Source organism: Aplosporella prunicola (genome assembly GCF_010093885.1).
Source record: "Aplosporella prunicola CBS 121167 unplaced genomic scaffold K452scaffold_30, whole genome shotgun sequence".
Taxonomy (NCBI): domain Eukaryota; kingdom Fungi; phylum Ascomycota; class Dothideomycetes; order Botryosphaeriales; family Aplosporellaceae; genus Aplosporella; species Aplosporella prunicola.
Window position 1 is genome coordinate 161957 of NW_022983558.1, and position 23377 is coordinate 185333.

General features: G+C 50.5%; 10 protein-coding genes across 10 annotated transcripts; 5 read left to right on the top strand and 5 right to left on the bottom strand.

Moving 5' to 3' along the window:
• Nucleotides 1–221: 221 nt before the first annotated feature.
• Nucleotides 222–2121, bottom strand: K452DRAFT_341160 (uncharacterized protein; the record flags this gene model as incomplete). The annotated part of the gene is made up of 4 exons (XM_033545362.1): nucleotides 222–1301; nucleotides 1323–1365; nucleotides 1417–1632; nucleotides 1694–2121. 4 exons carry the CDS (start codon nucleotides 2119–2121, stop codon nucleotides 222–224), a joined length of 1767 nt encoding a protein of 588 aa, XP_033393119.1.
• A 2460-nt stretch (nucleotides 2122–4581) lies between these two features.
• On the bottom strand, nucleotides 4582–5595 carry K452DRAFT_329272 (uncharacterized protein; the record flags this gene model as incomplete). The annotated part of the gene is made up of 3 exons (XM_033545045.1): nucleotides 4582–4938; nucleotides 4993–5032; nucleotides 5111–5595. The coding sequence occupies 3 exons, from the start codon at nucleotides 5593–5595 to the stop codon at nucleotides 4582–4584; spliced, it is 882 nt and encodes a 293-aa protein (XP_033393120.1).
• A 655-nt stretch (nucleotides 5596–6250) lies between these two features.
• On the bottom strand, nucleotides 6251–7719 carry K452DRAFT_329273 (uncharacterized protein; the record flags this gene model as incomplete). The annotated part of the gene is made up of 2 exons (XM_033545046.1): nucleotides 6251–7086; nucleotides 7224–7719. 2 exons carry the CDS (start codon nucleotides 7717–7719, stop codon nucleotides 6251–6253), a joined length of 1332 nt encoding a protein of 443 aa, XP_033393121.1.
• Nucleotides 7720–9233: 1514 nt separating this feature from the next.
• On the bottom strand, nucleotides 9234–10583 carry K452DRAFT_291646 (uncharacterized protein). Its single transcript, XM_033541218.1, has 3 exons — nucleotides 10520–10583; nucleotides 10245–10473; nucleotides 9234–10175 (listed from the first exon to the last, which is right to left on the bottom strand). Exons 2-3 carry the CDS (start codon nucleotides 10449–10451, stop codon nucleotides 9684–9686), a joined length of 699 nt encoding a protein of 232 aa, XP_033393122.1. The 5' UTR covers nucleotides 10452–10473; nucleotides 10520–10583; the 3' UTR covers nucleotides 9234–9683.
• A 2034-nt stretch (nucleotides 10584–12617) lies between these two features.
• K452DRAFT_301992 (uncharacterized protein) lies at nucleotides 12618–14729 on the top strand (the record flags this gene model as incomplete). The annotated part of the gene is made up of 3 exons (XM_033542519.1): nucleotides 12618–13087; nucleotides 13151–13790; nucleotides 13872–14729. 3 exons carry the CDS (start codon nucleotides 12618–12620, stop codon nucleotides 14727–14729), a joined length of 1968 nt encoding a protein of 655 aa, XP_033393123.1.
• A 1808-nt stretch (nucleotides 14730–16537) lies between these two features.
• On the top strand, nucleotides 16538–17417 carry K452DRAFT_291649 (uncharacterized protein). Its single transcript, XM_033541219.1, has one exon. It carries the CDS (start codon nucleotides 16570–16572, stop codon nucleotides 17254–17256), a length of 687 nt encoding a protein of 228 aa, XP_033393124.1. The 5' UTR covers nucleotides 16538–16569; the 3' UTR covers nucleotides 17257–17417.
• Nucleotides 17418–18444: 1027 nt separating this feature from the next.
• K452DRAFT_353552 (uncharacterized protein) lies at nucleotides 18445–20558 on the bottom strand (the record flags this gene model as incomplete). The annotated part of the gene is made up of 3 exons (XM_033545835.1): nucleotides 18445–19055; nucleotides 19116–20411; nucleotides 20472–20558. 3 exons carry the CDS (start codon nucleotides 20556–20558, stop codon nucleotides 18654–18656), a joined length of 1785 nt encoding a protein of 594 aa, XP_033393125.1. The 3' UTR covers nucleotides 18445–18653.
• A 723-nt stretch (nucleotides 20559–21281) lies between these two features.
• K452DRAFT_291650 (uncharacterized protein) lies at nucleotides 21282–22160 on the top strand. The gene is made up of 4 exons (XM_033541220.1): nucleotides 21282–21618; nucleotides 21650–21651; nucleotides 21685–21911; nucleotides 21961–22160. Exons 1-3 carry the CDS (start codon nucleotides 21455–21457, stop codon nucleotides 21762–21764), a joined length of 246 nt encoding a protein of 81 aa, XP_033393126.1. The 5' UTR covers nucleotides 21282–21454; the 3' UTR covers nucleotides 21765–21911; nucleotides 21961–22160.
• K452DRAFT_291652 (uncharacterized protein) lies at nucleotides 21673–22521 on the top strand. Its single transcript, XM_033541221.1, has 2 exons — nucleotides 21673–21925; nucleotides 21981–22521. The coding sequence occupies exons 1-2, from the start codon at nucleotides 21761–21763 to the stop codon at nucleotides 22128–22130; spliced, it is 315 nt and encodes a 104-aa protein (XP_033393127.1). The 5' UTR covers nucleotides 21673–21760; the 3' UTR covers nucleotides 22131–22521.
• On the top strand, nucleotides 22437–22951 carry K452DRAFT_110829 (uncharacterized protein). The gene is made up of 2 exons (XM_033535024.1): nucleotides 22437–22631; nucleotides 22678–22951. Exons 1-2 carry the CDS (start codon nucleotides 22587–22589, stop codon nucleotides 22888–22890), a joined length of 258 nt encoding a protein of 85 aa, XP_033393128.1. The 5' UTR covers nucleotides 22437–22586; the 3' UTR covers nucleotides 22891–22951.
• The last annotated feature ends 426 nt before the right edge of the window (nucleotides 22952–23377 follow it).

Consider the following 23377-nt stretch of genomic DNA (forward strand, 5'->3'; position numbering starts at 1 on the left):
GTGCAAGTTAGTCTGCAAAGTAAGTAGGCTGTGCTGATTCGTTTGATAGTATTTTCGAGGTTCTGGGGGCGCTGGTTATAGCGATCCCATTAGTGCCTTGTTGGTGTAAACGACTTTGTTGGTTTCTCGTATTGTTTTGGTGACGTTTGTTTTGACTAATTCACTGTTGGCGTATTAGTCAAAAGCTTTAATAGAGAACGCGGTAGTGGGAAGAGATGCCGTTATACATACCTGAAATAGTTATCGGCCATCATATTTAGCGTTACGTTCTGACTGAACTCTTCGATCATAGCCGCAAGAGGCTTGTGTGACTCCTGTAGGGAAACATTCCACTCGTCGCCCTTGTTTCGCATCATTGCAACATACTCGGTAGAGCCTGCAAGGACAGTCTTCTGGATATCCGAGCCGTAACTTAAGAAAGTCCCTCGTGGTGGACTCATAATGCCTATTATATATCCTAGGAGGTTCTTTGCTATACCAAGGAAGTATGCTGTGTATAAAGCTTGGTTCATGTTGTATCCAAGGGAGGAGGGTAAAGATGGATCCCAACTCCGAAGTTGTAAAGTAGTTCTGTTTAGCAATTCTACTCCCATTACCTGCACGTTTTGGACATTGTCGCGGAATGTGATGTTGACGGTCCAACTTGCGTTCCATAGTTGACAAGTAATAAACTTTGGGACAGTTGCATTTGTGTCCGGATCATGGTCCCTAATGACAATATTCAGCTCATTGCTTTCCCCAGAATTGAACCCAAATTCTTCTTCTTTTATGTTGGACGTTTTGATCCATAATCCTTCTTCTTTTGTGTTGGATATTTTATTGACGTTGAAAACGTCTCTAAATGGGATTATAGCAAAATAGCCGATTTGCCTGTAGTATCCAAAGTCAGATTGGAAGTACTCTAGCTTTGTAAAGTTCATTTTGGACGTATTGTAATAGCCATAGCCACTTCCGGGTTGGTACCGGGCTGCAGCAACAGTCATATTGTATGCAACATCGGCCGATGACTTGTCGCACTTGATCCTAGGTGCATAAAAGTCTACCAAATAATTCGAATTTGCGTTTGAGAAAGGCTGACTAATGGCGAACTGTTGCCCAGTGGTGGCAGTTGATAGTATTAATTTTCCAAATCGGGGCGAAATGTCGGTTATGTATTGCTCAGCTAACATGAGCGCAGCAATTCGTTGCATAGTGGTCCATCTTAATAGCTGCGGGCTCGAGTCTAGTCCATTAAATCCGGTAGAGTTTAACGGAAGATATTGCGGGAACAGAGGCATGGGAACAGGCGCGACTACGAAGCCCTGCAGTATAGTCGGTCTTACGGAAAGCGTAGCAGGTGTTACAAGGGCGATAAGCGGTATACACCTAGTAGACTAATAAGTACCCTACTTGGTTTTGTGAAAAAAGGGATCGGACCATGTAGCAGCAGCCAAAATTGCGCCAATCTTAACCTTGGAAAGCATATCCAAATCAAAGAAAGACAGGAGCGTCTCATTTGCAGAGAATGCAGCGTCTAGTCCTTTGGTGCTGATGTATTTCTGCCGGAGGGCTCTCCACAGCCATTGGGTAAATGCAACGTTTGCAGAAGCGCAGAAACAGCATTTAGCGAGAAAGACGAAAGCATTGCCAAATCTAGATTGTAATTAATACATTTTGGAGAAGCCAAATTGATAGGGCGGATAATCAGACTTACCGAAGTGAGTATTGTTGCGTATCAGTGCTTCCAACGACTTGACCGTCTAGCCAGGAGTAATAGAAATGATGACCGGCGGAAAAGGCTATACCAGCAACAAAAGCAACAGCCATGGAAATCGGGGCCACCAGTCCAAGCTTCGGTGCTTGTGAAGCCTTGTGGTCGGATTCAACAGCCGCATTCGAGCTCGCCGAACTTTCATGGATGAGTGGTTCTGCAACAGGTTCTGGCGCCTCTGTGAAGGCGTGCTGTGCATTGTCCCTGGAGACGTCGTCGTTCAAAAGCTGTGACGAAGACCTTCCAGCTGTGTCTAGAATGCCTAACTCGAAAGACAGCCGGTCTCGCCCAGACTCTCGGGATGGCCGAAAGGAAATGGGAGGTTGTTGGACCATATCAACTCCATCAGGGTCCTGTAGTGTCGGCGCCATAATTGATTTTTGTGCTTTTCCGGGATAGTATGTTACAGCATTCGAAGAAAAGTTAAATAGAGCTTTCGGAAAAGATTGAGAAGAAATTGTCAAGCTGAATTTTTCGAAGAACGAACGTTTTAATGGGATGAGAGCCTAGGAAGGATAGTACAGAAGCACTGACCGGTGAAATTAGTTGGTACCACTGTGTCCCCTTAGCTTCCACAAGAGTTTGGGAACGACATCATTGTATGCACCTAACCGCCCTCGGAGAGTACATGTAGTCAGCTTGTGTTTCGGCCACGTCAGTGGCGGTAGGATAAGCATTCATGGCATGCTCTACGGTCCAGACAAATACTATCTTTTGGACCACCGTCGTAACGTTGGCTGTTCAGCAGAGCCGCCGACACAGCCTGAGAGATACTTCACAGTAGCACCGTAAAAGCCGTAGCACGCTCAGTAGCAAATAGCAAGTCAGAATGGACCTGCGGCCCGGTCACACAGGCCGGAGCCCATGGACACTAGGCTAATTAGATTTCTGAGTGCAGCTGCAGTACCAGTCTGAATGTCAGCCTTGTCAAACCTGTGAAGTGACTATCCCATGGTGTACTTGGCATTTCCTCACACATCGAGATTTAGCGCAACATTGTACTCTTCTTGCGCAACGTCGTCCGACAGGATTTCTTCCTGAATTAGCTCGGCATCAGACAGGTCCCTTCCCATTTTTGGTGCCTAGCCGCAGTCTGCACTCTGCCACAGCTGTGTTCCTTTGACCTGGGATATGGACAAGGCTGCTTTGAGGTCTCAGGCACAGCTACTCAGCTATTATTAGGAGATAACCAAATATAGAGTGAACAGACCCGTTGCTTGCGAAAGGAAGTAAGCTTGTTGACGTCAAATTTCCCGGCAACATGATGCCGGCATTCGAGACAATCAGATCTTGATCGAGGCCAATCGGATTTCACAGAAGGAGGCAGACACTCCGGGTGCGCACCTGATCGCTAGAAACCTGCACGTTGTTGTTGCGTCCTGGAGGAGCAAGTCGAGCCTCACTTCGATTTCGTCACGGGGAAGTGCGGGGTAGCGGAGAGCGGGGTATGTAACCGTTGCCGCGTCGACGACGGTTGCACAAACAAACTCTGCCCGTCCGCATCACCATCTTCCCGCGATGAGACCCGTTACGCATCCATAACGTTATGAACCTACCCAAAAGTCTCCAGACCTCCAGTGTGATGTCGCCAAACGGTTGCGGAACAGCCGCGCTGCGGCGCGCGACGGTCGCGTCAATGACGCTCGCGTCAACCACTTTCGACGGACACACCTTCAACCCAACCTTGCGCTGCCATCATCTGCTGCGAGCCTCACAGAACCATCCTTTCCCTGTCGCCTCGATACGTCGCCATCTCTTTCATCCGCAATCATGTCTCGCTCTCAACCGCACCTGATGGCGTTTCCGTCCAGCACCGATGCCGACCGCATCTCCCAGGCTCGCCATGCCACGCCGCGCATATATCAGCTCGCGCACCTGTCGCATAAGCCGATGAGAACCTTCGCGACCGTCGATAAAGAAGACCGCGATGAATGGAGGCGGGCGACGACGGCAGGCGTCGAAGAGCGAAATGCGCGGTGGAGGTAGGCCGAGATGGGCTTGGGATAAGATGATGCTACCTCTAGTAGCATCTCGGTCAGGCCACAAGAAACAATCAGGTGGGATCTCTGCGGGGCAGAGGCTTTCTTGGAGGGCAGATTTGGCACATTGCCCTCTCCCACTTCTCGTCGCCCTGTCGCAGAGCATCGAGCACGGCTCCGCTGCCCGGACAAAGCCCGCAAGCTCGGCCGCTTTGTCGGGGCCGCATCACGTGGAACACCATGCACGGGTGCGCATGAAAGACTCAAAGAATTCACGCCACGCGGGTAAAACATTGTCTCTACGCATAGCTAATTAAACCTTGACAGAAGCCGGTAAATTGCTATCTCAGTAACGAGTATGCAGGAATAGAAGAGAACAATAGTAAGTCGATTGCGTGAACTACTCCTGCAGTAATGCTGTACGCTGGATGACAAGGAACTAAATAAGAAAAAGCACAAAAAGAAAAGCTTTCCCTGCCAGCAGGGTTTGACGTCCGTCATCGTCAACCGAGACCCACCATCTAGCGAGATAGGAAAGGATGCAAGCAATCACCATGGAATACTTCCTGTACAGCTACAACCCGAGCCCTGGATATGAGCGAAAGGGTCTTCGAGCGCACCTAACACCCCTTGCCGTCAACCGAGATCTACCGTATAGCGAGACAAAGGACGATATAAGCAGTCCCCATAGGACATTCCTTGCCTAGCTACATGTTTGAGTCCTGGATATAAGCAAGGATATCCTTAGGTGTATACATACGTACAAACATCCTGGCTAGGTTTAGTTTCCACTCCATACACGCATCGTTATCTCGTTAGGCGGCGGTGGCTCTCGGTTGACGGTGACGGACGTTACTCCGCCCAAATATCAGTCATTAAACTTCTTAGAGATTCCCTCTTGCGTTCTTCCTTGGCCTTGAGCCTTCCGATCACACCCTGAATGAATAACTGCGGCAGTAGTTCTATAAATTGCGGCTGTGGTCCAGTCTCCGACACTAGGATCTTCGCCGAAACGTCCAGGTATCTCTCGGCGAATTCATCCCAAAGATCATCATCGTCGTCGGCGTATAAGGTTCCAGGACGAGGATAGTAAGGATCATTAACGACGAAAGCGTCTACCGCCGCTGCCACACCGGCTTCATCCATGGTGATCTCGGAACACTGGTTGAAGTCGAGGAGCCACAAAGAAACAGCACGACGGCGGAAACACTACCGCATGTGGATCTGGTCCTCAACCTTCGTGTGAGGTGGCAATTTATCGACCTCCGCAGACATCGGTGTGACGGGTTGTTGCGTAGGCGTGCTGCCGAGGATAAACTCCACGTCGCGGGCATCACGGCGAGCTTTCCAGTGTATTGCTGCCAACGCGCCGGCCATTTACCGTGCAATCTCCATGGTGTCAATGTTCATATCTTCCATTTGGTTGAGGAACAGCTTATAGTTGCGCAAGCTAAAGAACTGGAGCGGTGGGTCCTGGCGGCGGCCGAGATACGGGCGGATTAGGCAGTCGTAATTGCCACGGGTACTGTAAGCTTCGTCCTTCAGCTTTGGAGGACAGTATAACTCGATGAGCCTGGTGCGGATGATAGAAGGCAAGGGGTTTATCCTGTCCATTAGAAGAACGTTGTTGGGAATCGACACGTTTGCGTCATAGGGAAAGTGTTGACCGTTTTCATTCCACCACTTCGTGTCGGTAGAGGGGACGAAGTAGTGTGATGTTGGAATAAGGATGTCTTTGCATACTTCGGGAGTCTTCATAACTGCTTTGTATATTGCCGTGTGGCTGACATAGTCGTTCCAGAGCTGATTGTCGTCGTTTTTGGCGAGTTTGTACGCGATTGTATGGCCTTCAAGAGAATAAACCATCCCGCATGCACCCCAACCGATGAGTCGGAGTCGGAGCTCGCTCTGAAGTTCTTCTCCGGTGGAAACGGTAGACCTGACGGAGAGCATGCTCCCCAGCTCACTCGTATATTTTTTTGCTGCGACGGAATCCGAGTCTCCAAGAGCTAGTGAATTAAGAAGACGTCCCAACCCATTCGAGCGACGTACTGGGCTGGAATCAACCTCTCGAGGACCCAGTGAGTCGTTAAGACGAGCGTTCGCTAATTTGTCTTCCAGGTCCCGGCGATAGCGCATAAGTTCCTGCAACCTAGTGCTGGGGCATTGTGTTGCCATGATGGTAATTTGTTAGAATGATGTGGCAGAAATGGCGATTCAGGTGAGATCAGGAGCGCATTTTTATGTGGTTACTACACGTGGTCAGTCAAACCACCAACAACTGGTTCCATGATTTCATGTAACGGCCGCCACCGCAAACCGAGATCCACCGTCTAGCGAGACAGCGAACGATACAAGCAGTCCCTATGGAATGCTCCTTATCTAGCTGCAAGATGAATCTCGTTTCACGATGACGGACGTTACCAACGTTGAAGCATGCAAACCGATCGATGCCAAATAGAACTTGTCATTTCCCGTTATGCTATTATAACTCCTTCCTTGTCCCGCTCGGCCCTCTTTCTCAGTAATAAATGTCAACTCCTTCATCAACACAAAGATGCTTCGGGCTTTCAAAGCCGTCCATGTTTGCCGCGTTGATAAACCTCTTCGTCTTCTCCCAGTCATTGCTGCAAATTGGTCCACACCATACGGGCCTAGCATCCTCGTCATACTCTTCAAGGATAAACTCCTTCCATTTCCAATCTTGGCCCACCGCGCTACCAACATCGCAAACTGGGATCGTGAAAGTTCCTTCCCATGAAGGACCTTGTTTGCCTGGGTTGCGCCAGCCATCTCGGAGGGCTTCATTGACACGCTCTGCGGCTTTTTCGGAGTCATAGTTGTATTCTGCGACGTTGTATGCATCGACAGAGGAGCTGATAATATCACTGATGGTTATTCCTGTGAAGTCATCAGAGCCAAGCTTGTCTGCTCCCGGTGGCATTGTGACATAGCCCCACTGCTTGCTTGTAAGAACAGGCTTCTTGCCTTCGTGCCAGTAGTACAGATACCACGCCTTGCCGTCGCGGCAAATGCTGTAGTCCTGAGGGCCACTGCCGATACCCTCGCCGTCACCACACTTCCCACCGCCCAAGATGAAGACTTTTTGTTGGCGCCAGAGCTGGTTGATAGCATGTCCAAGAAGGAAAGCGTTCATCACGTCGATGACAGCGTTTTTGTCGACACCGGGAAAGTCCACAAAAGTGCCGCCGGAAAGGTAGGTCTTGATATCGCCGGTACTAGCGTAATCTTTGCCTGCAACAAGCTCATTATTCGCGTGGGTGAAGTCTTTCATTGACTCCACAACGACATTGGCGAGGACGCTACCAAGCTCAGCATCTTTGTCGAATGTATCATCTTTTCTACAAGATGTTAGCGCTTAACTATCTTGAAACTCTTATGACTGTGCTACTTCACTTACGCTGCCTGCATATAAACTTGCGCAGTTGCCGAAGCACCACTAGCAAGAGCCGATATACCGCCTCCGACTCCACCCGCGAAAGCAGCACCGATGCCAACAACCGTTGTAAGCCCATTGAGAACTGTTTTCAAGGCGTCGATGGATTTGCTGTCGTCCTTCGGTTGGTAAAACGTTTTAGACCAAGATTCCTTCCTTAGCGATGAGGCGATCGCACTGACTTGGAAAGCTTGGCTTATCCCATTGAAATATGAGTGCAGTCTGTTGATACTCTCGAGCACATAGTACGTCGGACGAATATCATCGCCGCGCTCGTTAAGCACGCGGTTGTCGCAGAGGTCCAGGTCGCATGAGCTTGCTGAGCCGTCGTCACGGCAGGACCAGTCGGGGTTACCTATGGCCCATTTTCCGAAAGCGCCGGCAAAACCATAAGGGTTGCTGGAGACATCTTCAGAATGGCCATCCACCCAAGTACTGAGCCACTGGTCCGTATTGGAGGATTGCCAGTCTTCGGCTTTCTGGTTTTCGTACTGTGAAACAGGCCCACAACGGCGGTAGCGGGAGATTGCCATATGAGGGTCATCGGTGGTCGGGAAGGCAGATACGGCGGCTGCCAAAATGATAAGGCCAAGAGTGGTTTGCATGTTTGATGTAGTCGTAGGCGGGATAGAGCTCAAGATGGTTGGTATGATGATATTTCTCTTATTGTGGAGCAATGCGACTTAAATACCCCCGCTATTAGGTCAGGATTTCTCTCATTGCTTTTTGAGAGGTCTATAATAAATGGTGTTGGTCGAAGTTGCACAGCCGGAAATATCGTGGCGCATAAGCAAAATTATTTTTAGAAAGGTGCATATTTCAGCCTCGCCTTGGTAAATACCTTATAGAACTAGGATACCATGTATTCTGAGCTATCATTCAGTATCCTATGCCCTAGGAGGTTTCTGCCTCGTCTGAAAATAACTTTTTACGGGCATGAACGGCTGGATTTGCCTTGCCGGAGCAGCAACTGCACTTTTGTGTATTTTGCCGGCAGTGGCTTTCAACTTATTCTTAGTTAGAGGCTTGCGCCGCTAGTTTCAAAGAACTTACATGATCAGGGTGGCTCGAAAGTTCATGTCGTCCAGGATGGTACTCACAAGATTTCACCACGCAACACCTGTTCAAAACACACGGACAGAACAGTAGCGTGGATCACAAAGAAAGCATTAAAATAGTGCGCCAAGCAAAACAATTATCATACAGGGGCTGGGAGTGAATACTTCGTCAAAGACAAGTCAAAGAAAAGCAGTGTTACTAGATAGATCCATGCAGTGATGACGACTCTACTATGTTACTCGCTATTGTATCCCCGCCCCGTGGCTTTTCGTGTCATCCCGTAACCCTTACCGAGTGTGGAAATAACGAACTAGGATTCTCGGGTTTACTATTCTTAGAATAGACAGCCGAGCCGGAAAGTCCGATAATAGCAGAGGCTGTAGAATTAACATGCTTCAAAGTACGTGGCAAACACGGCGAAGAGAAGAACTCTCTTCCTAATTTACACGCATGTTCACATACAAAGAGATATAGAGAGAAGGAGCGAAGCATGTCACGGGCAAGGAACGCAGCGAAGGAGAAAGTTAATCCGCAAAGCAAATATATGTATGCTTCATCAACCGCATTATCTACCAATACGAACACACGTATAAACAATAACCCCTTATCCAAGCAAATACACAGGATGCATATCGACCTGTGTAAGTAGTATCGTCATCAACTCGCACAATACTTCACTTAGCGGCCTTGCAGCATCAAACTTCATACATGGAGAGAAAAGCACTCCTCTAGCTGCTCTCAAAGCTAGCCTATCTAACACATCCACCTTCCACAGCTACCCCAAAACCAAAATCCCCAAGCCAGTATAGCCTCCAAGCGAAAAATCACTCACTGATGCAACCACAATCCAGCCCATCAACCTCCCACACCCAAACCCAACCAAACCAACCAGCCAAACAAGCCACCAGCACGCTAAACCCCTTTCCCACATGCTCCTACAAGCAGTATAACAAAGCCACTCACCATAGCACCACCCACCACCATCCGTAACGCCGAATCCACGCTCGGTGGTTCCGCGGTTCTTGCCGTATTACCCCGCCGTAGCCTGCTCATTAGCTCGCGCGACCGGCCGCTCTAGCCCGCCGTAGGATCTCCGAGGAGGCCTCGGAGATTGTACCACTGATGACATTTCTCCGATTACGTATGCCTGGCAAGGATTTGGGTGTAGAGTTTTTTTTTTTTTACTGCTGCGTGGATGGAGTGGCTGGGAAATGAGGTGCGTGAGATATTTCACCTGATGGGGAGAAAACACGTAGTTGTGCTCCGTTACTGCGCTGAGAAATGACTGGAGGTGAAGTGACCTAAGCCATGTATGTAGATGTAATCGCTCAAATATCCTGAATCTATAACTTTTTGTTTGACAGCAACACCCAACTCCAGACTCCCCAAAATCACTTTTTGCCCACGCTCCCGCTCCAGCCACAGCATTACTACTTCTCTAACACTTCTCATCCACATGAACACCCAACATCTCGGCATCATTCTCCGCCGAAAGCCTCTCCCCCTCCACAGGCTGCGGGGACGGCGGCGACGGCGGTGGCGCAGGCACGAACCAAAATACCGGATATACGCGCTGGACATTGTTGAACAGCAGCGCAACGGCTAGCACCAGGGTCGAGGAGAGCAGCACGATGGGCAGGAAATACCACGAAAGCTCCCATATGGCGTGGTCGAGGGCGGGCATGAGTGCCGTAGCGCCCGCGGGCGGGTGAATTGTCTCGGTCATTTGCATGAGAACGATGGCCACGGCTGTCGACAGCGACGCTGCCAGCCACCGTAGCGATTCGAACTGCGTCTCCGATGGCATCAGGCTGAACAGCTTCGTGATGCAGATTCCGACGAGCGCGCCTAGGAAGTGTCCCCCGACGAGAGAGCGCGGCTGAGCCAGTGGGAGGTGCGGCGTGCCGTAGACGAGGACAGCGGAGGCGCCCTATTCGAGTCTTGCGTGTCAGACGGATGGTTGGAGAAGGAGGGTCGTGGAGAGGGTTTTCGGACGCACGTATGAGGCAACGAGGCCGGGCACATGGCGCGCGGTGAAATAGTGCGAGTAGTGGAATAAGGATTGCAGGACTGCGAGGCCGCTGAAGGCTGCGATGAAGGACCAAGCGTAGACAATGTAGGCGGGGAGCGGTGCGGAGGGCTCCGCGCGGTAGCCGAGCCAGCGGCTTGCCCACGGAGGAAGTCGCGAGAGGCGGTTTGCAGACATGATTAAAGATGAGAAGTAGGTACTGTAGGTAGTAGTGAGAAAAAGCAAGAACGTGGCTAGTTATTTACCTGTCTGTGCGGCTCGGTCCGTCTTCCAGGAGCAGTGGGCCTAAGGGGGACTGAGCACTGAGATGGAAACCACTTTATCCAAAACACGAGCCTCCACGTTCTCCGCACCCTGACATGTTCAGAACTAAACAAGTCGGCCAATCGATCGAACTGAAGGATGTCGGAGCGCTTGCCGACGCCTTTCCGGATACGGTTAACACCGAGAATTGGGAGGGTCGCGGAGATATTGAGGCGGTGGAGTTTTGGTGGGGTTCAGGGGCGCGGATACGTGGTAGAGAGCGGTGGGGTCGGATTTAGTAGCGGAAGGGTAGAATTTGTTCGAGTTCGGAGTTGGTCGTTTCTGAGCTGGTGTACGCGAGTAAGATCTCTTTCAATGACATGGGCCTTGCCTTACTGCACATGCTTTCCGCTCGAGGCCCTACTCGCCACCGCAAGCACTAGAAACCCTCATCATTTGAGCATGTGCACTCCAATCAGATCAAGTCCCGCCATCATCTTGCACGCGATCATGGTGCCAGCAACCCGCAAACAGTATATCAACCCCACAGCTCTAAACGACTGGCGGATTGTGTACGAAAACACACGGACGACCTGATTCGAGTCTCTAGTCGGCGGTGTGACGACGGAGGAGGGGCATGGTCAAAAGCATGCTGTTATCGAGGTGGCTAGCGACGCGAGCTCGCATATGATGTGATGGCCGGGAATAAAGAGCAGACGAAGTTCCGCGAGGAGCAAGAGGGTCACGTTGACGGAGGAGATCGTCAAGATTGCCATCGCATCGGTCGTGCAGCGCGATGCGCGATCGAGATCGGCAGCTCTGCTGTTGTAGGAAACGTTCCATGGACGGGTAAACATCAGGGCACGTTCGTGCTCTCATGCCCACCTCTGCTTCAGGAACGATCTATCAACGGAATGTCAGCATGCATCAAGTAGAAACATCAGGCCGAGACACGGCCATCAACTTGTTACGTAACGAAAGAAGTCTATTGCAAGTAGTGAGGCTAGTCTGGCAGATCGTCTTGTTGACGTAGCACTTTCGACGATGTGAGTTTGTGAGCCCAGTCGCGATGGCTGATTCTGTTCTGTCACCGGCTGCGTAATGGCGGAGAAAGACGAGGCGGCTGTTCATGGTATGGCAGGCATGATGGATAGGTAGTAGCATGCGCTGGCGTTGTGGTTGTTGTCTTGACGACTGGCGGGCGTGGCTGCCCGTTTTTGTGCCGAGATCTGGGGAAAGGCGGAGGCGCTCACATGGTGTTTTCTAAGTTTACACGATGTTTGTCGTATAAATAAGTAGTGCACGCTTCCTGTGCAACAAAAGCTTGAAAGTGAAGTAACAATATGGTTTTGATTTACAAACTAGAATGATGGCGCCAATGGCATTGAGTTTGTATTCACTAATCTACAATCACGTGCCACTCACGTGTGTCACGAGGGTCACCAACTACTTCCGCTCCGCAATCTTTCTCCTCCCAACGCGTGGCCGTGAAGCCGCTTCGTACCATGGCCTGCCTCAATGACAACCTCGCCCTCAAGCAGTCGGTTCTAGTGGCCTCTACCCGAAATCCGCTTTGTTCCCGAACGACTCTAAGTACTAAAGTGTTGCTGTCAACATGATAGGAAGTTATTAAACACATCGTTGGAGAAATGCGCGGAGTAAGTCATTTCCTTTCTCTGAATTCTACATACAATTTTGCCTACAAGGGCGGAGAACTCAAAGTGTTTGTAATCCAATACTTCTACAAGCACGCATAACGCGGACTAAACGTCTAATTGCATCAAACAAGGATGCGTCACTTGTAGTGCATTTGTTTGTTTTTGACCCATTTGATGCATTTTTGATGCAGTCAGGTGCCCAATAGAAGGTAACGCTTCTTTGTTGCAACAAAATGCTTGAATGTCACTGTTTATTCAATAGTTGATTGCTAACAAATGTTGCAATCACACGGTTCAAATAGTCTAGCTTTAAATATGCGATTAGGCAACGTACTTTCTTAAACCTACACTTGCTATTCATTGCTACAGACGCGGCATTTCTTGCAAGTAGATAACTTCATCTTTAACTCTTCCTATTCCCGACTTCTAACCGTCATTCAGAATGGAAGCTTTTGCGTTTGCCGTCAACATCATCAAGGTCATCGACTGGGGACGCAAGGGAGTGCTTATCTGCCATGATATTTTTGAGAGCGGGGAGATCAAACCGACACAGGTCATCGATTGGAGTCGCAAGGCCATGCCTGTCTACAATGATATTTTCAAGAGTGGGAAAAGCAACCCGACACAAAGAGAGGTCATCATGGCACTCAAGAACGCCACGGACTCCCTCCAAGAATCATTATCTTCACAACCAGAACCGCTCCAAAGCTATGAACAGAAGCTTCTCGATATTGCACAATTATGCAAAAATGCTGCAACCAATCTTTTGAAGAAGCTTGGAAATGCGGACGGTCACTCCAAGATGACAAGGGCAATGACAGCGTTGCTCAAGAAATCCGCAATCGAAAAGCTGGATGACGATCTTGCGTCTTGTCAAAGGGCTCTGGAAACTCAGTTACTACTCGATCTCAGGTAACGCTCAATATGGTGTACCCTCTCAGTTGAAATGAAATTTACTAACGTGTACACTGATAGGAACAACCACGACCTGACAGCACTTCGAACAGACCAAGCATTTGATAACCTGGACGCTAAAGTACAGAACATCATTCTCAAATTGGAGGACGGGAAAACAAAACTGAGCCAAATTTTGGACAACCACACCAAGATTATCACAAAAATGGACAGTCAGCATGCCGAAGCAATGGTGAAAATGAACAGGCTAGAGGCTAGAAGTGGATCTCTACAAGCCAGCGCAGAAGAGGACCATCAAAAAGCTGTGCTTGCCAGTTTGTTTTTCCCAGAGATTACCTCCCGAAGAGAACAGATATCGGAGGTGTACCCAGACACATACGAATGGGTCTTTAAGATAACGGACCGAAACAGTGCTTACGCTAAAAACCCAAATCTATTGCAATGGCTCAAAAATGGTAACGGTATCTACTGGATATCTGGAAAAGTCGGCTCAGGCAAATCTACCCTGATCAAGTACATCACTGAGCACCCAGAAAATAAAGCAGCGCAAGCTTCGTGGGCTGGCCCGGCAAATATGTTCATTGCAACGCACTTCTTTTGGTCACAAGGCGTGACACTTCAACGTTCCCAAGAAGGATTTCTTCGAACAATTCTCTACCAAATCTTGAAATCGACCCCCAATTTGATGGCCTTTCTTGATGTAGATCCAGTCATAGGGTTGCACGAATAGACACAAAACCGCTTGCTTCGGGTATTTCAAGCTCTCACCTTGCAAAACGAGAGACCGTTGAAGCTTTGCATTTTCGCCGATGGACTAGACGAGTACATGGGAGACCCCACAGAGCTAGTGAAGTTGTTGTACCACATCTCTTCCGGAGCTAATCTTAAATGCGTAATCGGCAGCCGACCATGGGCAGCCTTTCGCAAGATATTGGAAGCTAGTCCACAAATCCGCCTGCAAGAGCTCACGGAACCGGACATTCTCAGTTTTGTTTCCGGAAAAATCAGAACTGCAGCAACTCAGGCCCTGCTATCAGAACAACAAACGATCACGCTTACCTCCACGATGTTACGAAAGGCTGAGGGCGTTTTTCTTTGGGTTAGTCTAGCAACCGCTTCTGTTCTCGAAGGCATTCTGAATGGCGATGACTTTGATGAATTACAATCAAGAGTTGATGAGTTGCCAATTCAACTATCAGAATTGTACCGTAGGATCTTGCTTCGCATTGATGAGAGATACCGACTTGAAGCAATGCGTATCTTCCAAATTCTTCTCTTGGACAATTCAAATCCTGCTCTGACAGCATCGGTACTCACGCTTTCCCTTATGGACTTTGGAATGGAGAAGAAGAAAAGTCCGACTCCGAATCTTCAAGACGATGAGGACTACAAAGCTCTGCTAAGGGATTGCAATCGGACCCTTGTCCAGCTGCAACAGAGGTGTGGAGGCCTGCTGCAATTTGAATCTCTGTTCAGCAATAATAAGCACCTCTACTCTAATAAAATTCCCGAAAATATTATTTCTTTGGCTATAGCTGAACATATGAATGTTCGGTTTCTCCATAAGACTGTTTTTGACTCCTTCCGAGAATCTCCCCAGGCCCTTGAACTCACCGGTTCCCACCCCCAGGGTCCTTGAGATCCTTTGGTATCCAGAGCAGAAGCTTACATTCGCCGAATTGGAATATTGTTGGCTGCTGAAATACAAGGTTATCCAAAACTCTTCAAATTCCCATTTGAATATCTAGAGCAAACTGTTTCGGAAGCATTGATATCTATACGGTGTCTTGAATTGGAGCGAAAACCCGAACAGAGTGCTTTACTGAAACAACTAGACTTTCAAGTGCAAGGGCTTCTCCCTCCTTCTGAACCGGCATGTGGCTCCGGTCAGGAGGATCACTGGTCGGTTGTACTGTTCATCAGCTCATTTCGTAGTGTCTACGAAGGGCTAGCGCCGTTCGCAGCACTCCGTGCAATATATGGACTTTTGTACAGTGTCTTGGCGGAGCTGCCAAACTTTTCGACAGAACAGTGTACAACGGTCCTCCTTTGTACTCTAAAGGGATGGGCTTTTCCAGTAGACGAACCATTTCCGAAAACCGGCGACCATGCTTCGTGGTTCTATGTGACGATGCTTTCGGATTTAAAAGAAGGTAGTAAGGTCTACAAATTCGTCTTCAATGATTTAAAGGCTCGGATTACTCTTGTTCATAACATTTTACAAGCAGGCGTGGATCTGATCTTTACTACCAGACTAGAACCAGCCTTTATTTGTTTTCTAACCATCCTAGCGGGCAGTCGGGCCGGTTTTATAAGAGGCAATGCTTTGGGGAATTTGATGCTACATGACATCGACATAATCGCTTCGATTGCCAATTGGCATCAATGTTCTTGGACTCTGGCGCGAACGCATGTCGTTTGCTACTCGTTGGCTTGGAACACTTCGTAGATTTCAATTACGATGAAAGCCAAGGTGAACGTCCGGCCGATGTTACATTCGTCTACGACGCTGAACCTCTACCTTTGCTCCTAAATTATTTTGGAGACACCGACAGTGGTCGACCCGTTATAAACTTCCTCCGGCAACAAGGTTGTTCTGAACATGCTCGATTTACAAAAGTTTGAAAGTTCTGGGAATGCAAGAGATGCCTTCTTGGAAATGGTCGGTATAGACAATCCACTCAACCTGAAAACTGGTACATCCTGGGATGTATCTCATGGGGAGCTGGGCCATCTGACTGCAGAAATATTAGGCTTATATCCGCATGCCTACCATGACGGCGAAGACAATTGCTTCCGCATCCGCCATCGATCAATTCGTTTTCCGATGTTGAAGAAAGCCTTTACAATCCTCAACGATTTGGAGCCACTGAATACAAATGCCAGCTCTAATTGATACCAAATGCACGAGGTAGATGGTCACTCGCGCAATCGTCGACAGCGACAAGCGTCATGGATTGGAGGTATCATCATCTGGCCGGAATCGGGTGTGAATTGGAAGAGCGACTTGGATAGTTCACTGGTGTTCTTGTTGATTTTGTGTTTTAGAACTAAATGTCAAATGTTGTTTCGACGGATACTGGATACTGATTGGCGTACCATGCTTTTGTGGCCCAAAATCAATATATAGGAAATACACTAACGCTACTACGAACGTTTATGCTAGCTATTCTTACTCGAAGCTCTGTAGAATCTCGAAATGGATGGATTGATGCTTATAGTGCATTTGCCGCCTTTCGAAACACCTCGCACAAAGCTTTCTCTCAAAACAAATTCCATAGACAAGGCATCGAAAGACCAGGGCAAAAAGAATGAACAGGATGCTCCCACTAATAGCACGCCTGCGCCACACTGACAAGGGTACCCCGCACTCACCGGTAACCATGGTTTAGCGAACGTTATAAAACCCGCATCGTCAACGAAAATCATCCATCCAACGAACTCAACGTCCTCACCAGTCCGACGAGGCACCTTCACACATGTATCCACCTCACCCCAGCGAGCCAGCTGAACTTCGTCTGTATCCCAGCACCGATGAATCAGCTTTGCCTGTTTCCCCTCCACTCGCCACAGACGCACAAGTCACTTTGATGGTAGGCGGACGCAAGTTCGTCACCGCCCGCACGACCTTAACTGCCGAAAGCGATTACTTCCGAAGGCTTCTATCTGGGCGCTGGGAAAACGAGCAACCGGATGGTTCATGGTTTATCGACGCGGATCCAGACCTCTTTGAACACATTCTGCACTACTTGCGCTACCACATTGCTCCGGTGTTCTACGACAACGAAAAAGGACACGACCTTGGCCGTTATATGGCTCTTCTTGTTCAAACAAACTACTTCCAAATCGACGCGCTGGAGATTTGGTTGAAGAGCAAGCAATACTTCAACGCGGTCAAAATCCGCTGTACAGTCGAGGAGCGGGAGGGAGAGTTCGACACTACAGTCATCACAGATGCCGACGTCAAATTTGTCGGACCGGTGTGGGAAACTAAGCACGTCTATGTTTGTCCGCGAGGCATTCCCGTGCACACGAACTACGGTCTTTGTGGGAAGGATTGCAAGAAGCACCGCCCTGTCACTATCAGATACGATGCGGGGAATACGTTAAGGACGGCGGTTATCAAAAAGACGGTAATTATTGACGAGGAGGCTTGTCGTCCGTAGGATAGCTTGGTAGAAGAGTCAGTGCTGAATGTGTTTTTGGGAGGATTTTCTACAACGGGAATTACTATGAAGATGGCTTAGAAGTGTGAATAGCAAAAGCAGAGCCTGTTTTGATGCCTAGTCACAGAACTCTTCTCAATAACAAAGACACACACCCCAAATCAAGCATCCATCCAAGTGATCCAATAACGTGAAACAGTAAAAAAGATTTATTCCCAACTTGTATCTCCAAAACCACAGCAAACACCACTAATCCAACATAAGCGCCCTCAAAACAATCACCAACAAATTATCGCCCGCCCAAACCGACAGTGCCGCGACCTGCACCCTCACCAAAAGAAAGAAACAATAAACAATGCCGGCCCAAAGCGCGTTCGTGAAGACGAAATCCGCAATCTCTTTGAGCGTGTAGCGCGCTTATTCTGCATTAACAACAGTGGGCTTAACCTCTACTGTAGTAATCTCAGTCTCCACAATAGCCGGCTCTGCCGCAGCGGTAGCTGCCTCTGCCTCCGCCGCAGCAGCAATTTTCTTCTCGCCAAGGCCCACGGCCGTCTCAGCGCTAGCAGTGACGTCAAGGTCGAGCAGGTTCTCGCTCTTGCAGATGGCGAGAAGCGCCGCGTATTGCGTTTCGCTGAGGCCGTAGATGTGGCGTAGGCGGCTTGGTAAGGTGGTGGGGGCGAGGGAGTGGGGGAGGAGATGGGGGTGGAGGAGGTAGAACTTGTGGAGGAGGTGCTGGTGGCCATGGTTGTTGTGATTGCGTGTTTCTGTGTTTCTGTGTATAGTAACGAAGGTGTTGGGAGTATGATAGAGCAGTTTGTATTGGAACGTAGGATGCTGTGTTGCTGTTGTTGTTGCTTAGGACCGTGTGAAGACGAGGAGATTTATAAATCCCCGAATCAATAGAGCAAAGACGCACACCAGCGTTTCAAGGCGCTTTCATGGTGCTTTGTTGCCATGTGGATAACAAAGCGATTCTGTGGTGAGGTTTCTAAAACAATTGTTAGAACAAAAGAGATTCAAACAAGGACAAAGAAGGTGCTAAACATAGATCGAAAAGGCTTTGAAGTCGCGAACCCAGGCCTTTTTCCTCGTTCAATGTAATGGATAGAAGCAACAATGACATGATGAGAAGTGTATCGCATCCAACGATTAAACGTGTGAATGAATTAAACATTCTAAATCTAGACCGCAGGGCTGGCGGGGTTATGTGCCATCACTGCCCTCGTGATAGTTCCAACTTTGAGTCCGCAGCGCCAGCATGTGCGCAGTAGACGACCTGGTATGCGGAGAATTACCGTCTGCAGAAGCATCAGCCAAAAAATCAACCTAAGCTCTCACAAACAATAACCCCCACCACATCACCAACAACCACAACCTCAACCATCTCTCTTCACCTACCCCGCGCGACAAAGCTTTCCCTCGCCATCCTCCCTCCACGCCTCGCTTCCAACACACTGCTTACACCACAACAACCCCTCAGGATCTACCTTCTCCTTGATCCCACTTAAACGTTCATAGTTCTTCCCGAACAGCGAAGCCTGCCACTGCGGCTCCTCGGTGTCCGCCTCATTAACATACGCGCCGGACTCAGGCGCCAGCTTGCGCAGCGCCCCGCCCCGCACGTCCGTCATATCCCTCTGCGCAGCCGCGGCCACGTCGGCGGGAGTGGCGTCGTCCCAGCTGACGGACGAGATGAGATGCACCACCGCGTCGCGCCACGCAGGGTTGAGTGCGTTGTCCTCAGGCGTACTAGAGGCGATCATGCTGGCTGAGAGTGAGAAGTCGGAGATGGGACCCTGTAAGGGTGGGGTTAGTGATGGATGACCACAATGAAGGAAGAGGATGGGAACACATACCTCAATGTGTGCACTTCCCTGCGGCCCAACCATCTGCAGCGTCTTCGCCAGAGCCTCCTCATCTTCCAACGCCTCCTTGGGCAACAAGCGCGAAGTGCGGGCCCCGCCGCCCTTGCCATCGCTCGAAGACGCCGTATACACCTTGAACAACTGATTGTACCAATCAGTAAACACCATGAACTGGGACGATACGTCAACGACGTCTTCAAACTCGGCCAGCGCCTTCTTCACCGGCGTCCACGCCGCCTGTGCCGTTCCGTTCGGCTTGTCATACATGAAGAACGAGCCCACGCAGGACTTGCCGCCCATGGGCAGGTAGCCCTGGAACCCTTTTTCCTTGAGCGCGGGCAGCTGGGAAAAGAGGCGCGCCACCGCGCGGTAGTAGTCTTCGGTGGAGGTGCCGTTCTTCTGCGTGATGCCGAGGGCGGCAAAGTCAGTACGTTTGGGCGCCGGGTACGCCTTCAGGGTCGCCTCGAGGACGACTCCGAAGGTGCCACCGCCACCGCCGCGCAAAGCCCAGAAGACGTCGGTGTTCTGGCAGGCGTTGGTGGTAATGAGCTTGCCGGTCGGGGTGACTAGTTTCGCTTGGATGATGTTGTCGGCACCCATGCCGTGCTCCGAGGTGAAGAAGCCGTGGCCGCCGCCCGTGGCCCAGCCGAGGATACCGACGTCCGAGTTGGTTCCGCCCGTCATGGCCGCCCCATGCGCAGCCGCAGCCTCATACAACTCGCCGTCCTGCAGTCCTGCGCCCACCGTCGCAGCCATGATGCCTTTGGTGCCGTTGGCCGCACAGCCCTCGGGCACAAAGTCGCCGTCATGGAACTCGAATCCCTTGAAATGGTGCGTCCAGATGGACAGCGCACCCTTACCAACGACACGCCCCGAGCTATGTCCCGTGTTCTTCACAATCAAGCGCAAACTGTGCTCAGTCGCAAAGCGCACGGCGGCCTGCACGTCAGCGGCGCCCGTCGCGTTGACGACGTACGGCGGGTACTCGCCTATGGTACAGCCCTTTTTACCGGCATCGGGGTCACCGGCGATGCTGGTTCCATTTTCGTAGATGGGGTTGCACGTGTTACCAGCGACATGGGGCGCGGGGATGCTGGCGGGGTCGGCCGAGTGGAATTCGGGGGTAGTCCACTCGGGGTAGAGGGCGGTGCAGGCGGACTGATTGTAGGCGGGGTTGGAGCGGTAGCACACAGCGGCGGGCAGGTGGGTGTGGATGAGGCGGCCGGAGAGAGTGGTGTTGAGCGTGGCCCATTGGCTGTCGGAGGGCCAACAGGGGTCCGAGGGCGTCTAGCGGAGAAGTCAGTGGGGGAGCGGAGTGGAGCAGAAGGGGAGGAGCGGAAAACGCACGCATTTGCAATCGGCGTCGGCGGCGGGGTTGGCGGCGGCGGAGCCGAGGGCGGAAAGAGCAGAGAAGATGAAGAGCTGGTTGCGCATTGTGACGAAGAAAGAGTGCCTGGATGAAAAAGTAGTGTTGGCATTGCAGCACCGAGCAGCAGACACCGCATCCGACTTATATCTCTCTCTTCGCACTGCCATCGACTTTGCGTGTCCGTGTTCATTTTCCGTATTCATTTTCCGTGTTCATTTTCCGTATTCATTTTCCGTGTTCATTTTCGGGTTCTGAGTGATGGTCCGCTTCGATTTGTGTCCGTGCAGGAATCCGTATCGAGCCTACGTCGCGACTTGTCCTTCCATTTAAGTTCGTTGCCGTTTGGCCTACTGCCTCGAACAGGCAATGGCAGGCAGAGTGGGCCAGTCTTGCGGCTTCGATGTCCTATGGTACGTGTCCAGGTATCGTGGTTTTGCTCCGTTGAGGTTTTGCGGCATCGTCGTGTTTAGCATCAGTCGAGGCGTCGGTGTCCAGGTGCCATGCTGACGACGCGACAACACAATCTCTTGTCTCGCTGCATGTGTTGCACCGATTAGGCGTTGCATACAATTAGTCGTCTAAACACGTGTTTTAGACGTCTATTCGCACCGAATAGGCGCGCATAAGTGTTGCGTGCATATTCCACTGTTTTAGTCGTCTATTTCGGTGTTGTGGGCCGAAGTGGGGTGATATCTCGCCTCAGGACTGACTCAACCCCCTGAAGCGATCCTTGTCCCCATCATATAAATGTATCAACACCGACCCGCGCCTGCAGCGGTGCGTAGGCCCGCCTGTTTATGAGGCCTGGTTCAACTGTGAAAAAGCAAAAGACTGAACACGCGTTCATGCATCGTAGGAGGCCATTTTTCGCCCATAAAACGGGCTTGAGAATGCACCAGCAGGTCAGTAAGCTTCAACGAATTCTTCAGTTGACCAAGCACTTATCCACTTCAATCAAATCATGTCTTCTCCATCCCCCGCCAACCCCGCGCGCGCTGCTAAGCGCCCTACTACTGCTGAGCATGCTCCCGCCCGTGCTGCTGCTGAGGATGAGGCTCCTGCAGTCGATGTTGTTGAGCCACTTCCTCCACGTCCTTTCAACCCTAATCGAGCACTCACTGCGTTCAGTGAGGCTGCCAAGACCTCCTTCAACGCGTATATTGAATCTGCCCCTGATAGGATACATTTCAGTGATCAAAAATATTATAGCTACTGCTTACGGCTCCTTGGCACGCATGAAGCCACACGGAGCTCTAAGCGTAACACGATGAATAACTTCATCTACTACCTAGAGGGTTCAGGCAAATCAGGCCTCTACAAAAAAGGGACACCCCGCTACCCTGCTGAACGAAAGGTATTGAAGACTTATAAGGCATTCAACGCCATCCGAGACGCCTATTTAAGTAATAGGCATTTAGGTACGTATTCTGCAGTAGTTATAAATATTTATACACTGACGTGTTGTAGCTTAACTTACGACGTTTAAGGACCTCCAACAGAACTATTACGGAGTCACTGAAAAGGACGTTGAAAAGCTACTACGTCTCTGTCGTGTTTGTGCAGCAGCAAGGCACCCTCCTCCTGCCCCGCGGGCCCTGCGGGCGATCCTCTCAAGAGAGATATTCGAGCGGGTGTAGATGGATCTAATTGATTACCGGAACCACCCTGATCTAGTTACGCAGGACAAATACGTGCTATATATGAGGGATCACTACTCTAAATACTGTATATTAATACCTCTAAAAGATAAGACAGCGAGGATAGTAGCCGCCGGGATGCTCCGTTGGATCTAGGCCTTCGGTGTGCCTTATAGGATATAAATAGATAACGGCACTGAGTTTGTAAGCGCTGCTACTCAATAGCTGTTCAACGATTTCGGTATTGATACGTGTACTGGCCGGCCTAGGCACCTAGAGTCCTAAGGAGGTGTTGAAAAGGCTAATGGGTACGTAAAAGAGAAGATAGAGAGGGTCCGCGTCGCCTATGGCTATCCCGGCTTCGCCTATGCCTGCCTAGACGTTATACTACAACAGAACAACTACAGGCGGTACGCAATAGGGGCTTCACCTTATAAAATACTCTTCGGTCGCTAGATGTGGGGTCCGGGGCGTGCTCGCTTGGTGCCTCCTGAACTGCGTGTAGGTGCTCCTCTACGCCAGATCGCTGTGCTAGATGATATTGTAGAGGATACAGATGCGACAGGAGAGGCAGAGAGTACTGCGGAGGAGGACGAGGATAAGGACGCAGATGAGGATGCGGAGGACGAGCGCAGTAGGGCCCGCGGGAGTACCCGCGGGAGTGCCCGCGGGAGTGCCCGCGGGCGAGCGAACGAGGCGGGCGAAGGTTCGTAAACGAGTGCTGGCCTGCGTGCGAACGAGCGAGCGAACGAGCGACTAGCAGAGCGCGCTGCGGAAGCTGCGGAGGTTGTAGTAGGTCCGATAGGAGACCCGTCGGGTACCCGCAGTTCTAATTTACTACCAAAACCCCGCTAAATATCGTTCTCCGAAGAAGACCCGTACTACTCTTTATCTTCGTCGGACCTGCCGCTACCTTCGACGCTTATGCCGCCTCGCGTACGAATAACTACTGTTGAAACGATCGATCTGACGCATGATACCCCGCCGCGGGCCGCTCTACGTACCTTACAACAGTCCCCTCCGCGTGCCCCGCTGCCCCGCGGGGCCCCGCTGCCTCGTAGTACTTTACTGCCTTCACAGCGAGTACTACCTCCGCCACCGTCACTTACTCCTCGCGCTGCCCGTCTCCCTCCGCCGCCCGTAGAACTGGAGCTATAGCAACATCCTAATGCTCCTGAGTAGTGGCGAAGCAACATGGCGAGATTTGCCTACGCACAAAGAGAGATGGCAGCGTCTAGGGAGAAGCA